A 19,960-nucleotide genomic window follows, 5' to 3' on the forward strand; every position below is an offset into this window, starting at 1 on the left:
TATATATAAAACTCTAAAGAATCCACCAAAAAACTTTTAGAAGTAATAAATGAATACGGTAAAGTTGCAGGATACAAAATCAACATATAAAAATCAGTTGCATTTCTATACACTAACAACAAAGTAGCAGAAAGAGAAATTAAGAAAACAATCCCATTTACAATCACAACAAAAAGAATAAAATAGCTAGGAATAAACTTAACCAAAGAGGTGAAAGATCTGTACACCGAAAACTATAAAACATTGCTGAAAGAAATTGAAGAAGTCACAAAGAAATGGAAAGATATTCTGTGCTCTTGGATTGGAAGAATTAACATAGTTAAGATGTCCATACTTCCTAAAGCAATCTGTAGATTCAATGCAATCCCTATCAAAGTTCCAACAACATTTTTCACAGAAATAGAACAAAGAATCCTAAAATTTATATGGAACAACAAAAGACCCCGAATAGCTAAAGGAATCCTGAGAAAAAAGAACAAAGCTGGAGGTATCACACTCCCTGATTTCAAAATATACCGCAAAGCTATGTTAACCAAAACAGCATGGTACTGGCACAAAAACAGACACACAGATCAATGGAATAGAATCGAAAGCCCAGAAATAAACCCACACATGTTGGACAGCTAATCTTCAACAAAGGAGCCAAGAACATACAATGGAGAAAAGAAAGTCTCTTTAACAAATAGTGGGAAAACTGGATAGCTGCATGCAATAAAATGAAAGTAGACCCTTACCTTACACCATACACAAAAATTAACTCAAAATGATTAAAGACTTGACTGTAAGACCTGAAACTATGAAACTTCTAGAAGAAAACGTAGGCAGTACGCTCTTCGACATCAGTCTTAGCAACATATTTTCAAGCACCATGTCTGACCGGGCAAGAGAAACAATAGAAAAAATAAACAAATGGGACTACATCAAACTAAAAAGCTTCTGCACAGCAAAGGAAACCATCAACAAAACGAAAAGACAACCTAACAATTGGGAGAAGATATTTGTAAACCATACTTCTGATAAGGGCTTAATCTCCAAAATATATAAAGAACTCATGCATCTCAACAACAAGAAAACTAACAACCCAATTAAAAAATGGGCAAAAGTCCTAAACAGACATTTCTCCAGAGAAGATATACAGATGGCCAACAGGCACATGAAAAGGTGTTCAACATCATTAACTATCAGGGAAATGCAAATCAAAACTACAGTGAGATATCACCTCATGCCCGTCAGAATGGCTATAATTAACAAGACAGGAAACAACATGTGTTGGAGAGGATGTGGAGAGAAGGGAACTCTCATACACTGCTGGTGGGAGTGCAAACTGGTGCAGCCACTATGGAAAACCAGTATGGAGGTTCCTCAAAAAATTAAGGATAGAACTACCATATGATCCAGCTATTCCACTGCTGGGTATTTATCCAAAGAACTTGAAAACACCAATGTGTAAAGATACATGCACCCCTGTGTTCATTGCAGCGTTACTCACAATAGCCAAGACTTGGAAGCAACCTAAGTGCCCATGAAGGGAGGAATGGATAAAGAAGATGTGGTATATATACACAATGGAATACAACTCAGCCATAAGAAACGATGAAATCCAGCCATTTGTGACAACATGGGTGGACATTGACGGTATTATGCAAAGTGAAATAAGTCAGAGGGAGAAGGTTAAAGACCGTATGATCTCCCTCATTAAGTAGTAGATAATAACAACAACAAACACATAGAGAGAGAGATTGGATTGGTGGTTACCAGAGGTTCCGGAAGGGGGGAGGGAGGAGGGTGAAAGGGATAATTCGGCACATGTGTGTGGTGATGGGTTGTAATTAGTATTTGGGTGGTGAACATGATGTCATCTCTGCAGAAATAGAAGTATAATGATGTACACCTGAAATTTATACAATGTTATAAACCAATGTTACTGCAATAAACAAACAAAAATTAAAAAAAAAAAGAAAATAAATAAATAACCTACATTAAAAAAAAAGATAAAACATTTGTTAGGAGCCCGCTTGGTTTTTATCAGTAGTCTTCTACCAGCCTAGGCATCAGGCTTCGGAATTAGGGAGTCCGGTTCTTGTGTTGTCAGGTTACATATACTATTATGATTGGTAAAAGACGTGTCCAGATCTAGGTTTCATCTTATGCTTTCTACAAAACAACGGGAGGAGATTTTCTGTTGAGGCTTGCATCACTCACCTGTGTATTAATATGACCTTTAAGAATTATGATAATTTCCCGAAAGAATGTGTTCAGTGGCTTTTTACACCAGTTCCTTTGGGGAGTCCTTGCTGGCTCTATATAGTCCAGATAGGAAGATTCTCTGGACTCAGAATATACATATATGCACATATCCTTTTAAAGATTTTATTTATTTATTTATTTCCCCCCCAAAGCCCCAGTAGATAGTTGTATGTCATAGCTGCACATCCTTCTAGTTGATGTATGTGGGACGTGGCCTCAGCATGGCCGGAGAAGCGGTGCGTTGGTGCGCACCGGGGATCCGAACCCCGGTGGCCAGCAGCGGAGCGCGCGCACTTAACCGCTAAGCCACGGGGCCGGCCCAACACATATCCTTTTAGAAACGCGGACTTTCGCTTGGGATATTGATAAATCTTTTAAAGATTCAGCTTTCAGGGTCAGTACTGAAATAGAGCTGTGACTGTTATAGGTCCTGTTCAGACACCGACATTGACAAGTGGAGACCTTATTTGCTTTCTCTTTTCAGATTCAAATTAAAGTAGCATTGAGTGTCCCTGTAGTCAGAGGCTTTTCTTTACAGCCCCCTTCTTGGATCTCCGCAGCAGTCTTGCTAGGCAGATAACTGTTATTATGCCCACATTAGAGGCGAGGGCACTAGGAATCAGTCAAGTCTAGTGGCTTGTACTCAGAGTCATCCTGTCCTTCAGATAACGGTCATCTGGAGTTTTAGGGAAGTTGAGGTGTGGTCCAGCTGAGGGAAACTTTCCTGCCAGACAGCGCCTAAAGCTGTGCTGCTTTTTCTGCGATTTCTCGGATCAACCTTTAGGCAGCCCATTTAGGTTATCTGCAGAGGCCTGTGGAAATGTTTGGAAGAGTCTTGACTGTAACCCTATAAGGGAAACTATGCAAGTGCCTTGCTTGAGTCACAGCTGCATTGCTTCAGTGCCACACAAGTTCTGTCTCCCTGGGCACGCTCCTAAATATTCTCATACAGTGTCTCTGCAGTCTTAGCAGAGAGGGGCCCTGCCCAGGTGGGTGGTCATCCACCTATTTGAGAAGGTGAACGTGTCAGAATCATTCTTTTGCTGCTTATGATGTGTATGTTGTAAGGATATCACAGGAGACATAGTTACTAACTATGAGAGGATGATTCCATGGTACTTTTTTCTGCAACTTTCTCTTCAAAACAGATGTCAGGAATTTTGTCTATTATGGAGATCTAGAAACAAGCAAGTGAATGAATTCACCAAACACATATTGAGTGTCTGTTGTGTTCTAGCTCCCACGTCGGGGGTTGTGCCGGGCACTGGAGGTACAGGGAGAGGTCAGACGGTGCTCATGCCTTCAGATTGCGTACCGGCTGGTGGAGGAGACAGACAAATTCACCTGTAATTGTAGCACAGCATGAGCACTGAGCTGACAGCGGGCCAGGGGTGGTGATGGCTGAGCTGTCTTGAAGGGTTGATAGGTAAGAGGTAGCCAGGTAAGAGAGGTGTGGTGTGTGTGTTAGGGACACGGCAGGGATGCCTAAGGTTGAGGCACGCCTGCAGAGAACAGCAGTGTGTGCCAGGGTCCACGGGCGAAAGCAAGCCCGGTGTCTGTGGGAAATGGGGTCATCAAAAGAGCTGCAGTGTGAACATGAGGAAGAACAGGCAGAGGCTGGTTCGTGTTCTGAGACGAGGTCAGGAAAAGTCATTGAAAAGAGGCATGTAGGGGACAAGGGCAACTTTCTGAAGAGTAGGTTGGTCTTGGGCCAGCCATGGCTTGGAAACCGTTTCTTCATTGGAGCCTCAAATCTAGCACAGTAGTCCACAGTGAGTGGGCTGAGACGGGGTTTCATGAAACCAGCTCTCAGTGACCCAGCCTCTGGGATGGGCCGCATAGGGAGCAGCTGCCCGGGCAGCGCGTGTGCAGCTCCCCAGGAGGTTATGGAAGACACTGCATCTGTGAGTTCTGTGCAAGGCAGGACGGAGGATCTGAAGGCCACGATTCAGTCCTTCCTCCCCAGGACCTCCTGCTTTTGTTTCCATGTCGTCTCACTGGCCAGTCTTGTCTTATCACATCTGATTTTGAATCATAGCTAGAAAATGTTTTCCCACACCAAAGTTATAAAAGAATTCACCTACTATTTCTTCAAGGACTTGAATGGTTTTGTTTTTTATATTCTGATTCTCAAGTATCTTGGGAGTTTTTTCTGGTGTATGATGTGAGGTAAGTATTCAATTTTATCTCCCCCCCCCCCCCAATGGTTACCACTTGTCCTAACTCCAACTATTAAGAGGTCCCTCTTTTCCCCATTGGTTTGAGACACTGTCTTTATCATATGCTCTACGGGCGTACTTCAGAGATATTGCAGGTTTGGTTCCAGACCACTGCAATAAAGTGAATATTGCAATAAAGTGAATATTGCAATAAAGTGAATCACATGAATTTTTTGGTTTCCCAGTGCATATAAAAGTTATGCTTAAACGGTACTGTAGTCTGTTAAGTGTGCCATAGTATTGTGTCTAAAAAGATAATGTACATACCTTAATTAAACAATACTTTATTACTAAAAAATGCTAACCGTTGCCTGAGCCTTCAGCGAGTCATCATCATTTTGCTGGTGGAGGGTCTTGTAAAAAAAACGCAGTATCTGCGAAGTACAATAAAAGGAGCCGTGCCTGTATATCTCTGTGTGTTTGGGTCTGTTTCTGGACTTTCTGTTCTGTTTTATTGATCTGACTGGGAATTTATGTGCCACTATCACACCTTTTTAATGACAGAGCCTTTATGTTATGTTTTAGTAGAGGGTGGGGCTAGTCCCTCTTCATTGTTCTCAGATATCCTGCATGCTCGTTGCTATATGTATTGGGCTTGTGTTAAGTTTATTTAACTTGGAGAGAATTGACATCTTTTTGATATTAAGTTGTCCTATCCAAAGGCAAGGGACACTTTTCCATTTGTTCAAATCTGCTTCTTTGCCTTTCAGGAGTGTTTTATGTTTTCCTTATGTACTTTTTGCTATTTCTTGCTAAATTATTTTAAGTATTTTACTTTTTTCTTGCTTTTTAAAATGGATTCCTCTCTTCCATTATATCTTCTAGCTGTTTACTGTTTGGTATACAATTAATATGCAAAAAGCAATCAATAGTTTTTATGTATTTTTTGGTACTTTATTCAAATTTTTATTATTCTTAGTTTTATCAGTGATTCTCTTGGGTTTTCTAGGTATACTTTCACATCAGCTGCAAATAGAGATAATTTTACTGTTTTCTTTTCCATTCTTAAGTTTCTAATTGTTTTCTTTTTTCTAATTGCGTTGGCTAATACTTCCAATGTAGTGTTAAAAGTACTGGAGGAAAACACACTGACAGAGAGAACTGTTTGGTGGTTACCAGGGGCAAGGGGGTGGGGGGTGGGCACAAGGGGTGAAGGGATGCATTTATATGGTGAATGACAAGCAATAATATACAACAAAAAGTTCACAATAAAGAAAAAAAAAAAAGTAGTGGAGGAAATGGGCCTCCTTGACTTGTTTCCGGCCTTACTGGGAATGCCTCAAGTGTTTCCTCGTTAGGTAAGATGCCGTTTTTGTTTTTGTTTTATGTTAGTGTCTTGGTCTCTCCAGGCTGCTATAACAGAATACTACAGACTGGGTGGCTTACGAATAACAATAATTGCGTTATTTCTCACAGTTCTGGAGGCTGGAAGTCCAAGATCAGGGTGCCAGCATGGTGGGTTCCAGTGACGAGGGCCCTCTTCTGGGTTGTGGACTGCCAACTTTTCATTGTACAGTAGTGCCTCCTTATCTGCAGGGGATATGTTCCAAGACCCCCAGTGATGCCTGAAACGGCAGATAGTACTGAACTCTATATAGACTATGTTTTTTCCTATACATACATACCTATAATAAAGTTTATTTATAAATTAGGCACAGTAAGAGACAATAACTAATAAGAAAATAGCAGAATTATAACAATATGCTGTAATAAAAGTTACTGTAGATCTTAGCAACCTCAGCCTATGATTTTTTTTGCTTTCCTTATTTCACCTTTCCTTTCTTTCCTTACTTTTACTTTTTCACTTAAAGGAGGCATTTTACAGCTCCTCTTTGGCATATCCGAACTGCCAGTATCACTACTCTTGTGCTTTGCGGCGTTATTAAGTAAAATAAGAATGGCTTGAACACAAGCACTGTGATACCACCACAGTTGATGTGGTAACTAAGACGGCTTCTAAGTGACCAAAAGGCAGGTAGTGTGTACAACATGGATCTGCTGGACAAAGGAATGATTCATGTCCCGGGCAAGATGGAGCAGTACTGCGTGAGATTTCATCACGCTACTCAGAATGATGTGCAATTTAAAACACAAATTGTTTATTTCTGGAATTTTCCATTTAATATTTTTGGACTGCAGTTGACCATGGGTAGCTGAAACGTCAACAATTGAAATTGAGGATAAGGGGGAGCTACTGTATCCTCACATGGTGGAAGGGGCAAGGGTGCCCTCCAGGGCCTCTTTTGTAAGGGCACTAGTCCTATTCATGAGGGCTCCATGCTCATGACCTAATCACCTCCCAAATGCCTCACCTCCTAATACCGTCACGTTTGGCATTAGGTTTCAACATATGAATTTCAGGAGGCGACAAACATTTAGCCTATAGCAGTTAGTACATGTATTTTAATCAAACTAGGGCAGTATGTATCAATTCCCATTTTATTGACTTTTGAAAAAAAATCAGGAATGGGTATTGAATTTTGTTGAAGACTTTTTCATGATCTGTGGAGAGAATCATACGCTCTTCTCATTAGTCTATTAATATGATGAATTATATTAGTAGATTTTCTAATGTTGAGTCATCCTTGCATTCTTGGAATGAATTCCATTTGGTCCTAGTGTGCTATCGAGGCATTGTGTTGGTTTCTGTTCGCTGATATTTTATGTAGGATTTTTGCAGTGATATTAGTAAGATTGGTGTTTGTAAGACTGGTCTTCGTTTTTGTGTGTTTGTATATCTGTATCAGGTTTAGGCGTCATTTTAATACCTACTTCTGAAAAATAAAGAATTTGAGAATTTTTCGGTTTCTGTCCTCTGGAATAAGTTATGTAGGGGCCTTGGTGTTTAAAGTTTGGTAGCAATCCCCTGTAAAATCATCTGGGTCCAGTGCTTTTTTTGTGAGGATAATTCTTTGATAACTTTCTTTGCTTCTTCTATGGAGATTGGTCTGTGTAAGCTTTCTAAAACAATTTGCTACATTGTATTTTTTATGTGAAATTATGTTTCACCCAGTTTCGAATATATTGCATAGAGTTGTACAGGATAGTCTTTCATGATTTGTCTTTAAGGACATTATGGTTTTAGAAGTGAAGAAATATGTGAGCAGTGTTCACTTACTGCAGTCAAGGATCCCAGGTCTTAAAGTAAAGTTTTAATAAGAGGAGCGTATGCTAATAATGATAAGTGCTACTATTTGTGAAATGCTTGGCTCTGTGTGTGTATCAGCTCATTTCATCCTCACTACAATACTGAGATACATAATCATCATCTTTTTAAGGATGAGATAATTTGGGGGAATTACCCACTCCCTCAATGTCACACAACTAGGAAGACTCAGAGCTGGGATTTGAATGTGATTTGTGTGGCTGTAAAGGCTGGGCTGTTTGTAAGAAGCAGTAGATGATGAGGGCCAAGGGAGAGGCGTAGACAGAAGAGAGTCCGGGAGGAGGGATCAGCGTGGATAGAATGATCAGGGCATCTTCACCAAGGGGGTGGGATGTGATCTCCACTCTAGAGAACGGGCAGCATTTGGGTGGGGGGAGAGGCAGGGAGGTGGTCCTGGGGGGGTGCCTGGCAGTGGGAGGTAACCCTGGCTAAGGTGGACAGGAGCTACCAGAGGATCACACAATGAGAAGGTCAGGTGGAGGCTGGCGAGTTGGTGTGCCAGCTGGGGCTAGGTGGTCTGGATAGGAGAGGGGAGCGAGGGGCATTGGGGAAATTAGGAGAAGCAGACACTTCTTTTCAATTGAGACTAGATTATGGAAGTTGTTACCCAGATCTAGTTTCTGCACTCGGTTGGAATTTTGAAGGGAAGAGCTGTGTGGGAAAGATCTCAGATAAAAATATAAAATAAATAAAAAGACCACCAGCAACCGCCTTGGCTGTATGAAGACACTTGGCTGTAACTGAGAATGCAGGCAGTACTGGGTGTGTTGTATACATTATTAAAGGCTGAAGCCTGAAGGGGACATGGATGTGGCAACATGTGTGCAGTCTGTCACCCATGACAAATTGAGTGACATAAATATGTGAACTGTTCCTTGCCTTTTCTGAAAAGGGAGCAGGAAGTTCTGGGGTAGTTAACTGGATTTTCCTAGAGCCAGTAGCAGTAGGCATTTTTTCTTGTTGTTTGTAGTATTTGTTCATAAAGAGTGGTTTAGTTTCCTGAGAAACTGCACGTGGATCCTAGGAATTCTGTCGTTGCTCCTATAGAAGTATGTGAGGATGATGACAGTTCTGTGCAAAACAGGGCACTGACTTGGCAGTCAGGTCACCTGGCTCCTGGTTCTGGCTTTTTTATCAAACGCTGTGTGAACTCAGCATGTCACTTTCCTTCTCTGGGGCTCAGTTTCCTCACTTGTGGAATGAAGGCACTAAGTCCAGGGTCCCTTCTGGCTTTCAAATTCTATGATTTAGGCATTAAGGTGAATAAAATTCCTTTAAAGTGTTTTTTTGGATCTACAAACCATAACCCACTTCTTTAATTTTGTCGAAATAAGTTTCACTGTCAAACCTGAGCTAGAGATTTACTTTAAATCGTAGAGAGGTTGATTGTGTGGGAGGCGTGTTTGCTATGTTGAGTTGTCTGCTCTACTGTCTAGTCTTTACTCATTCTTTCCCTTTTTATTTAGGACTGCGGAAGTCACTAACCAAGTAAGAGAGAGCAGAGTCAAAGAAGGCTTTTGCTAGGGACAAGGGAGTTTTGCTTTTCAGATGCGTATGTCCAGAAATGCCTCAGAGGCTTTCCGTATTGCCTTGGGAACAATAAATTCTGTGTCCAGATCTTTTGTGTGGTGTGGGCATTTGGGAAAGAAATAGTTTTCTGGAAGTTAGTGCTTTATTCTTGTGTCCTGATCCCCGTTTGTGTTCAGCGACTTTCGCTTTCCGTTCGGAGTGGGATAACAGATGTCAGGGTCGGGATGTGGCACGAGGGAGGAGGGGCCTTGGTTCCCGTGCAGATGTGTCGGGACACATCTGCAGCCTGCTCAGCTTGCTGCTGTGGACCAGTCCCTTCACCTTTCTTAATCTTGTTTCTGCCATTGGTGTTATTCAAAGATAATGTGATTGTGAGGGTCAAACGAGATAGAATACATTAAAAGTATTTTATATACTAGAACATAACTAGTTGTTATTCTGAATGCAAAACGCTTTGGCCTGCATTCAGGGCATACAAATGGGAGAGGTGTGATAGTCTGTGCCCTGGGATAAGTCTCTCTGATTCTCTGAGACTCCAGTTTTCCGTCAGTAAATCAAGAGAGTTGGATGAATTACCTACAGCTGTTGTTCCAGTTGTAAGATTCTGGTTTTTACTATAAGAACTATTAATAAAATAATGATGCAAAGCACAATTTGAGCAGTGACCTTGAAGGATGTGGATAGCCTGTTCTGTGTCACGGGAGACAAGTTATTTGAATGTAAACTGTGAGGAATGTAACCTAAGAGGAATTAACGTCTACCATGAGCAAACTTTTTTATTTTATTTTATTTTTTTTGCGTGTGAGGAAGATCAGCCCTGAGCTAACATCCATGCTAATCCTCCTCTTTTTGCTGAGGAAGACCTGCTCTGAGCTAACTTCTATTGCCAATCCTCCTCCTTTTTTTTTTTTTCCCCCAAAGCCCCAGTAGATAGTTGTACGTCGTAGTTGCACATCCTTCTAGTTGCTGTACGTGGGACGCGGCCTCAGCATGGCCGGAGAAGTGGTGCGTCGGTGCGCACCCGGGATCCGAACCCGGGCCGCCAGTAGCGGAGCGCGTGCACTTAACCGCTAAGCCACAGGGCCGGCCCTACCATGAGCAAACTTGAGAGTCAGGGAGATGATATAAAAAGTAGAGACTTCTAGGGGCCGGCCCAGTGGCGCAAGTGGTTAAGTGCGCGCGCTCCGCTGCGGCGGCCCGGGGTTCGCCGGTTCGGATCCCAGGCACGCACTGACGCACCGCTTGTCAGGCCATGCTGTGACAGGTGTCCCATATAAAGTGGAGGAAGATGGGCACGGATGTTAGCCCAGGGCCAGTCTTCCTCAGCAAAAAGAGGAGGATTGGCAGATGTTAGCACAGGCCTGATCTCCTCACACACACACACAAAAGTAGAGACTTTGAAATCAACCAGACCTGGTGTTGATTCACAGTCTGACCTTTTTTTTTTTTTTAACCATGTGACCTTAGACAAGAACGTAACCCTTCTCAGTCTCAATTTCTCCATCTGTAAAATGGTTATAATAATGTCTGTCTTGAGAGTTATTGTGAAGATCAGTCGTAATGTGTATAAAGCACCTTGCGCATTGCCTGGCACATGGTAAGCACTAGATGATGGCTGTAATTCTCTATTAAACTTCTGTAAGGAGTGACAGAGGCTGTGATAACGTTGTAGGGAAAATAAGGAAGCCTGTGTCATGAAGGAAGACATGGGCTGGAGGTGCTGGAGGAGGTCAGGTGTACATGCGAGTCTAACTTGACCCTGCAGAAGCAGCCCCACCGATGGAAGGAGAGAGCGTGTGTCAGGCAGTGGAAAAGTTGGATCCCAGGTCAGTAAGTCTGGGTATCGAATGGAGAGGGCCACTCAGTACATCTGTGGAAGCCTAAGCTGAATCCCTGGACTCCTGATTGCTTTGCCCGCCCACAGAGAGCTGGCTGACAGTGGGGAGGAAGTGACAGCTCTGGGGGGCTCAGGGGAAATCGTGGGCTCCTCATGCTTTCTAGACATCCTGCGGGCTGGAGCTGTACGATGCCACTCCCTGCTTGGGTGTACACGTCTCATCAGAGCTTCATTTATATGGAAATCTTTAGAGCTCTTGTTGGTTACCGCCCTTTGATCTTAAAGGAAAAGTCATGTTCATATTGAGAGTTTTAAACCGAAAATTGGTTGCAAAGACTTCTTCCTTCCTTTCTTTGGTGTCCCGGTGGGCCTTTTGTATGTCGTGTCCAGTAGCTATGGGAGTTCATGCCCCTTCCTTCAACATGCGTCTGCTGAGTGGTTAATGTTGGACACTGCTGGGCACCAAAAGGAGCCCAACGAAGTACGAGACGCAGTACCTGCACACAAGGGCCTGGCTGTCCAGTGGGGAGCTGATGGTGCCATAAGTAGTTATGATACTTTGTAGGACACTGGGTGTAGACCCTGGTGAAATTGATCTTCATCTTCCTCACTTTTTCTAGGACGAGTGTTCTTATTTTATTTGACCATGCTATTGCCCTTAAAAAAAATGGCCACAGCAACTCACCAGGCGAGGGTTATCTCAGAAGACAGTCTATGGAATGATTATCATGAAATGGCCAAACAGGGCCTTTGGAGTCAGATCTGTGTCTAGATTCTTACTGTTATGGTCTAGCTCTGTGGCTGTGAGCAAATTATTAACTGGAGAAGCTTAGCCACTTATTTGCTTGGTAACCTTAGGCTGCCTCTCTGTGCCTCAGTTTCCTCACCTGTAGAATGGTAGAATGTAATATCGACCTCATAGGGTTGTTGGGAACACAAGCGAATTCATACATATAGAGGGGCTAGAACAGTGCCTGATCCTGGGCATTGCTACGTAAGAGGCTTCTTCTTCCCCCCGTTTATGGGGACGATTGTCTCTTTGCAGCATTAGTGTGAGAGTTAAATGAAATAGCATGTGTAGATGCCCAGCACCATACCTTTCACATAATAGATTCTCGGAAAATGTTAATTCTCTTACTTGCTAGGTCTTCATTCATTCACTCACCAAAAATACTCATGTGCTTTCTTAGTGGATTGTATGCTAGGCTGTTATAAGGTGTTCAGAGATAAGCAAAGCAAAAAACCTGCTCTCAGCCGGCTGCCTAGCTATTTTGAGAAAAGAACAAAAACAAACCTGAAGGTCCCTGAGTATCCAGGTTGTCGGTACAGCTGCTGAGAGAGGAATGAATTTTGGTAATTAAGGAGGACTTGAGTGAGGAGAAGCCAACTGGGGTGTTTAATTAGAGAAGGCTAGGAGAAAGGGGATGTGACTTTGTTTTAAGTGTTTGGAGGGTAAATATATAAGGGTAAAATATGATTTGTTTAGTCTGTGAGGATCCTAAAAAGGAGGAATTTTTCTAACAATCACAACTCTCTGATTTGGGGGTGTTTTGCATTGAGGTGCAAAGAGCTTTGCTTTGAGAATCTTTTGGTTGTCATTTCAGCTGAAAAGAAAACCACACAGAGTAGCTTAATACAAAACAATGAAGTGAAAATTTGTTAGAGGGAGGCAGATATCTCGTGGAATGCAAGTGCAGCCCCGTTTCACAGGTAATTTTAAAAAGTCTGAGAAGTGCCTACCTGTCTGGCTCTTCCTGTCTCTCCTGTGGTCTCTGGCCTCGGAGCATGTATGCGTGTGCTCCTGAGCGTGCTGACTTCATTCTCTTGTCCTCTGTGGATGACTTCATCCTCTGGCACGTCCATGCTTAAACACGGCCACTCCACAGCTCCTGACTGGATGTGTCTTCAGTTCAAGAGATCCCAACTAAGAGAGTTCCTGGTCCCCAGGCAAACTCTGTAGGAAAGAGAATCTGATTGACCAGATTGGCCTCACCCAGATACGTAGTTGGAAATGAGAAGAATATTTCAATGCCTTTTCAGAAAATTGTGAATACTCTTCTTTGATACTACACCAAAACTCAACAAGTGGTGGTAGTTTCTTAAAGATCAGTTGCATTGTGGAATCTGAGGCTGTTTCAAAGAATACTTCATTCTCTGTTACATTCAAATATTTCGGCTTATTTTGCACGTCAGAGGAATTTTCACCCATGTGTGATTTTGTGATGTCATGGTTCACTGAGTTGTGTAGATCTTCAAATGTTGACATCCTGCATTATGCACTATCAGGAAATCATGTTGGTCATGCCATTCCCGATCTCATTAGAAAAGTCTCTCCTGAGAAGCTGTCATGCTCATAGTGGTGGATATGAGTATTTGAAATTCTTACTTTCACTTTGAAGCTCAAATGTTATCATTGGCAACAAATGCTGTCATTGTTTACCTTGACGTGATAAGCTCACTTTGTTTTTGAGAAAGTGTTGGTCAAATACTCAAGTCTGAATAATTGTAGTTCATCTATCTTCTTTGGTGCTGCATGAAAATAGGTGGCTTAGTGTAACTCGCAACTCAGTCTCACACGTGCTTTATCTCTAGACAACTGTGTGCTTCAGTCTGCAGGAGAAGTGTTTCACGTGTACTTCCCATTTCATCACGTAGTATATTAAAAAGGTGTGTCCTCTGGGGTTGAGATTTATTAAAAGCAATGATTTTTACTACTTCATCAAAGACACTTTTAAGTGAAAGCAGCATATATATATATATATATATATATTTTTTTTTTTTTTTTTTTTTTTTACTGCAAGTGTAGGTGAAGAATACAGTGACCACTAGTATAGTTTAGTGTCACTGCTTTGATTTGCAATGAGATGCCAGCAGTTTAACCACCTTCGCATTTGTACCACTAGTGCAGGAAAAGGCAGTAAGATCTTAATATTGTGAAAATAGTTTGATCTCACGGATTCCCTGAAAGGGTTTTGGAGTCCTTAGAGGTTCATGGCATGATTTAAAAACTGTTGACATCAGCCACGTAGTCTAGTCTTGTGGATGTCAGAGGAAAAGTCTGCGTAATCCTAGAAGGAAAAGACATGATAGGAAGTCGGCACCTGAGTCTCCTCAGCATCCAGGATCCTTTGTTATAACTGTAAAAACATTCTCACAGTCTTCCGGGGGATGGAGCCAGCCCAGCAGTAGCAGAGAGTTGCGTGATGAGTTTCTGAAACCACGTCCTAGTGGTTATTTGAAAACTATTTGGCATTTTAAACTCCCATCTCCTCCTTGACATTGAAATTTAATGTCATGCAACTGACACCAAATGATGATGTCAGGCTTTTGGGTCATGACTCCGTCTGTTGGCAGCATGGCTTGGGAGCTTCTCCCCGCTGAATATTGTTGTCTCAAAGCAAAAGTGAAGGAGTAGCGCATTTGTCTAGAAGATGATGCGTGAACCTTTTAGTCGACCTGGTTTCAGCAAACTTGTTTTTCATGTTGGAATACTGTATTCAATCATCAAGCTAAAAATGAAATGCTGTGAGTAAAACTTATCATTCAGATTTTTACATACCCTTCCTCTCTCTCTTGTTTTCAGCAATGGAAGAGTTAATAGTTGAACTTCGTCTCTTTCTTGAACTCCTGGACCATGAATATCTAACATCAACTGTCAGGGAGAAAAAGGCAGTCATCACCGACATCCTGCTGAGGATACAGTCATCCAAAGGTGCGTCTCCTTCAAACTTCTGGTCTTTCTTCCTCCAGGCTCTTTTTGCCTCTAAACCGTCATTAATTGGTTAGATTGTCACCGTCTTTCTAAAACATATGCATTTGTTCATTAATTTGTGAATTTATTTATTCATCAGGTTGTCATTGAGGGCCTTACTATGTATGTGCCAGGCACTGTGTTAGTCTATAGGTATAAAAAAATAAAGCCTTTAAGGAGCTACTGGAGGAGTGAGTGTTTTGGGGGTCCCCATGAGCACCCCAGCATTCAGAGATTCACTAGAAGAAGTCAGCATGTAGTTGTACTTTCTCCTGCCCAGGATTTATTACAATGGTAGTGAGGAGACACAGCCAGACAGTAAGGGAGAAAGACACAGGCAGAGCCTGGAGGAATCGGAGTGCAGGCTTCCTTATGCACTCCCTCCCATGAGGGCCACTTAAGCACACTCTTTCCTCAGCAACGAAAATGCAGCAACCTGCGTGCAACATTTCTGTTCAGGGAAGCTCATTAGAGACTGAGCGCCCAAGGATTTTACTGGGGGCTGGTCACATAGGCACCGTCTGCCTGGCAGGTACCAATATTCCAGGCTCCCATAAAAGCAAGTTTATTAGTCAGGGTTCTCCAGAGAAACAGAACCAATAGAATGGATGGATGGATGGATGGATGGATGATGGATGGATGGATGGATGGATGGATGGATGGATGGATGGATAGATAGATACATAGATAGATAGATAGATAGATAGATAGATAGATACATAGATAGATAGATAGATAGATAGATACATAGATAGATAGATAGATAGATAGATAGATAGATAGATAGATAGATACATAGATAGATAGATAGATAGATAGATAGATAGATAGATAGATAGACAGACAGACAGACAGAAGAGGAGACTTATTATAGGAATTGTGGTTGTGGAGGCTGAGAAGTTCCACCATCTGCCCTCTGCACACTGGAGACCCAGGAAAGCTGGTGGTTAATTCATTGCAAGCCTGAAGGCCTGAGAATCAGGGCGCTGATGGTGTAGTCTCTGTCTGAGTCCCAGAGCCCGAGAACCGGGAGCCATGATGTCTGAGGGCAGGAGAAGATGGATGTCTCAGCTCAAGCAGAGAGAGCAACTTTGCCTTTCCTCTGCTTTTTGTTCTATTTGGGCCCTCAGTGGACTGGATGAGGCCCACCTACACTGGGGAGGGCAGTGTATTTTACTGAGTCCACTGATTCAAATGCTAGTCTCCTCCAGAAACAGCCTCACAGGTACACCCAGAAATAGTGTGGTACTGGCTATGTGGCCCGGTCAAGTTGACACGTAAAATTATCCATCACATCAGATGTTTAGCCTAAACCATGCTGTTTGCACAGTCTAGACATAGTCAATCAATCTTATCAACTAGGGAATGGTGGGAACACTTCTGAAGTCCACGTTCCCAGATGCCAGCCAAGGGGCCAGCCTTGCAAACAGGCCCTTATAGGGACAGCAGCCTCAGGCTTGCTGTGTTAACTCTTGTGCACAGTGGGTAAGACAGAAAAGCAGGTAATAATAAGCCTGGTAAGTAGTGTTGTAGAGAGCATCAGAGTATTAGGAGAGCACATGAGAGAAGAATCCAAACCAGTTTAGAGAGAAAGAGACTGAGGGAGGGGCTGGGGGCAGTTCTGGGAGGATACAATGTTAGAGTCTTGAAGGCTCATAGGAGATAGCTGGATGAGATGTGGGGATTTTTTTTTAACAGCTTTATTGAGATATAATTCACATACCATGCACCTCATCCATATGAATTGTGTACTTTGTTGGTTTTTAGTGTATGAAGCCATGGTATCACACAGTTGGATTTGCATTCTGGAAAGCTCACCTTGTCAGTCTGAACAATGGGTTGAAGTGTTTGGTAGCAGATTGAACGTGAGCCCTGTGAGGCCCCGGGACCAGTCACTGAGATAGGAGCACAGGATGAGGTCTGCATTTTGGGGGCAAATATGAAATATTCACTTTTGAAGTGATGTTGTTGCTTCCCTGCCTGGACTCTTTCATTAGTCTATCATTGCCCATGGATCACATAATGGTCATGCGTGTCTGCCCCAGAGTCAGACTGGCTTGGGTTCCTGGCTCTGCCCATTACCGAGCATGTGACCTTGCACATGTTACTTAATCTCTTTATGCTTCCGTTTCTTCATCTGTGAAAAGGGCCAGTAGTAGCATTTACCTCAGAGGGATGTTGTGAGGATTGAATGAGATAATATAAAATATTTCTGAATAGTCCCTGACACACAGTAGACACCCAGTAACTACTGACTATTATGTTCTACTGTTGCTTTTATTAGTAGAGGTAGCATTTCTTTTCAACCCCATCTCCTCTGCTTGTGCCCTTCTCTCAGCCATTCCAGACCACCTGTCTGAACACACCACACTGTTGGGCCTCTTGCCTCAGGAGTTGCTGTTTGCTTTTCCTGTTTCCCTTCCTCTCTTCCTCTGCCCAATGAATTCCAACCCTTTGTCTCCCCATGCTTCGTTCTGAATGTATCTTCTGATATTTTCCAATTCACTAATTCTCTCTTCAACTCTTTAATTTGCTTAAAACCCATCGACTGATATTTTTTTAGTGGTAGAGTTTCCATTTGTTCTTTTTCTTTCTTTCTTTGTTTTCATTTTTTATTTTTTCCAGTTCTCCACCAAAATTCTGATCTCTGTTGCAGCTTATCGAGGTCAGGGGCTTTGTCTGTTCACATCTCTTTTCTTAGCCTGTGGCATCATGCTTGACCCATTACAAGTGATCACTGTTGAGCAATTGTTTTTCTAGGTCTTTCCAGGTGAGCTCTTGGCATATAAATAGTACTGTGCCCGAATTGAAACTAGTTTCTTCCTCTTTCCTGCCTTCACTGGTACAGTGCTCACCATGTTTTCTAAGGGTCAGTTGTATGTCCACTTGTCTTCTCGAGTTGAGTGCGCTGAGGGTATGAGCTTCTAATAGTCATGTCATCCATAAAGTATGTCTCTCACAGTATCTGACTTTAAGAGGGTACTTAATACAGATTTACTGATTCCCAGGAAAGCATCTGTCCCCTTAGTACATGGGTAAGTACTAACCTGAGTAGAAGTTCAGATGAAGCAACTTGCCTTTGAGATGCTGTATGGCAGTGGGAAGAATGTGGGCTTTGGTGCCAGCTCTATCATTTCTACCTGTTAATGTTTTGATTAGTTCTTTAACCTGTTTTTTAGCCATAGGTTTTTCACTTGTAAAATAGAGAAGGATAATACCTACCTTGTAAGATTATTGCAAAAGATTAGAGAAAATAAATATTTGCAAAGTGTTCAGTATAGGGCTGAGAAAATGATAGCTGTGAACAGTGCCATCTTCATCCTCCTCCTCCTCCTCATCCAGTTCTGTGGTTTTGGTTGATACTTACAGGTTTTGAAGTGAAAGATCATGCTCAGAAGCAAGAGACCCCCAACAGCCTGCCGGCCCCTCCCCAGATGCCTCTGCCAGAGATCCCGCAGCCGTGGCTGGTGAGTTCAAGTTCCACCATCGCAAATCGCTGTGCGCCTGGGTTACTTATGGTTCCGGGGCAGGTGCTAAAAGCCCAGTTCTGGAAGAAAGGAGACCTCATTTTGCTCAAGGCACTCTTTTGAGTGTGTTTTTTAGGGCTGCTAGTAATAGCTAAGTGGGAGGCTGTAAATGTAGCCTTCCCTTAGGAGGCTGGTGTTTCTTTGAAAATTGCTGGAGCCACAGGTCCATGGAAATCTGTTCTTAAGTCAGATTTTTTAAAAAATCAGAGGATTTAGCAGGCAAAACAATGACTTAGAGCCTGGGGACTTGACCCTCTTTCTGGGTTAACTCTGAATTTGACTACCTTAGTCTGAAACTTTCATCTTCATTGTTATGCTTCTTCTGGGATAACAAACTAATTTTTATTCCAGAACAAAAATGTGTACATATTCCAGGAATGTGTATTTTGTTTGATTTTATACATTCAAAATTTATTTTGGAGTTCTTTTTCTATTTTTGCAGTCTGGAGATACTCACATATGCAATTTTCATCTACCGTTCAGCTTTTTCTGCCTTTTGCTGTTTTCTGATTTGCTTACTCAGGGAAATTAGACTTTCATTCAGAATTAGAGCAAAATCAGTTACTTAGCAGTTCTCTTTCTAATGTTCACTTTCTGTATGAATCCTCTGATTCTCTCTCCACCAGGGTAAGAACTGCAGAAAGGCAGGGCATGTCTCATTAATTTCTGTCCTGCCTGGGCCCCAGCATAGTGGCTGATGTGTGGTAGATACTCAATAATCATCATTTTAGAAGGGACAGAGGAAATTAGCACTTACTGGGTTCCTACCATGTATCACAGATCATGCTTGTTTTTTTTTTCACCCATAATTTCTTTCATTCCTCACAAATCGACCTCAAAGAACCCCTAAAATATCTCTAAATATGTGAATAGTATGTATACCCATTTTCCAGAAAAGTAAATTTAGGTTCAGTGAATATATGTGATTAACTCAAGGTCATAGAATAAGTAGGACAGGTAAAATTGTAACGTATTCTTTTGATTTCAAATCCGGTCTTTTCTCAACAATACTGTTTTGGGAGTTGTGGCAGCAAAGCCCGCGCGAGCATGACTGGTAGACCGGAGAAGATCGTGTTAGGAACTGTAAGCCTGCTCCTGAGCCGGAATCTGGGAGGCGGCAGGATACAGAGGGCAGACTCTGGAGCGTGGCTGCCTGCTCCCAAGTCCCAGCTCGGCCACTTACCTGTGCTTGCAGACTGTCACTGCAACCTCTCTGTGCCTCATTTCGTAAAAGAGTATGGTGCTAGTACCCATTTAATAGGATTATTGTGAAGCTGAAAAGAGTTGATATATCTCAAGTGCTTAGAATAGATGCCTTGCAAATATGAAGCCTGATGCAAGAGCTAGCTGTTACTGGATAGCGCAGCACTTCTCAGACTTTCATGTCCAAATGAATCCCCTGGGGATCTTGTTCCGATGAACGTTCTGATCCACTAGGTCTGTAGGAGCCTTAGATGCTGCCTTTTTAACAAGATCACTGTAGAAAATAAGGGAGAAAACCCTAAAAGTAAGTAAAGTCATCTATATTCCCTTCTTCCCAGGAGAGCCACTGTTCTTATTTAGGCCATTTTCTTCTAGTCTTTCTCTACCTGCACGTCCAGTGCAGGGGCTACTAGCCTCAAATGGCTGTTGAGCACTTGCAGGGTGGCTAGTTCAAACTGAGATGTGCCCTAAGTGTCACAT

General features: G+C 42.4%; 1 protein-coding gene across 7 annotated transcripts in view; it reads left to right on the top strand.

The window, feature by feature from the left end:
• Positions 1 to 19,960, top strand: part of AFAP1 (actin filament associated protein 1) — a 157,604-nt gene that overhangs the window by 48,726 nt on the left and 88,918 nt on the right. For 5 of the 7 annotated variants that reach the window (XM_058546661.1, XM_058546663.1, XM_058546660.1 and 2 more), the window contains 2 exons: positions 14,583 to 14,711; positions 18,120 to 18,217. In XM_058546661.1, coding sequence (XP_058402644.1) covers positions 14,585 to 14,711; positions 18,120 to 18,217 — 225 coding nt within the window. In that variant the 5' untranslated portion in view covers positions 14,583 to 14,584. Of the gene's footprint in view, positions 1 to 12,578; positions 12,710 to 14,582; positions 14,712 to 18,119; positions 18,218 to 19,960 lie in introns of those variants that run through there. The other 2 variants (XM_058546665.1, XM_058546659.1) reach the window with 2 other exon arrangements.

The sequence above is a fragment of the Diceros bicornis genome, chromosome 8 (genome assembly GCF_020826845.1).
Source record: "Diceros bicornis minor isolate mBicDic1 chromosome 8, mDicBic1.mat.cur, whole genome shotgun sequence".
NCBI classification, from domain to species: domain Eukaryota; kingdom Metazoa; phylum Chordata; class Mammalia; order Perissodactyla; family Rhinocerotidae; genus Diceros; species Diceros bicornis.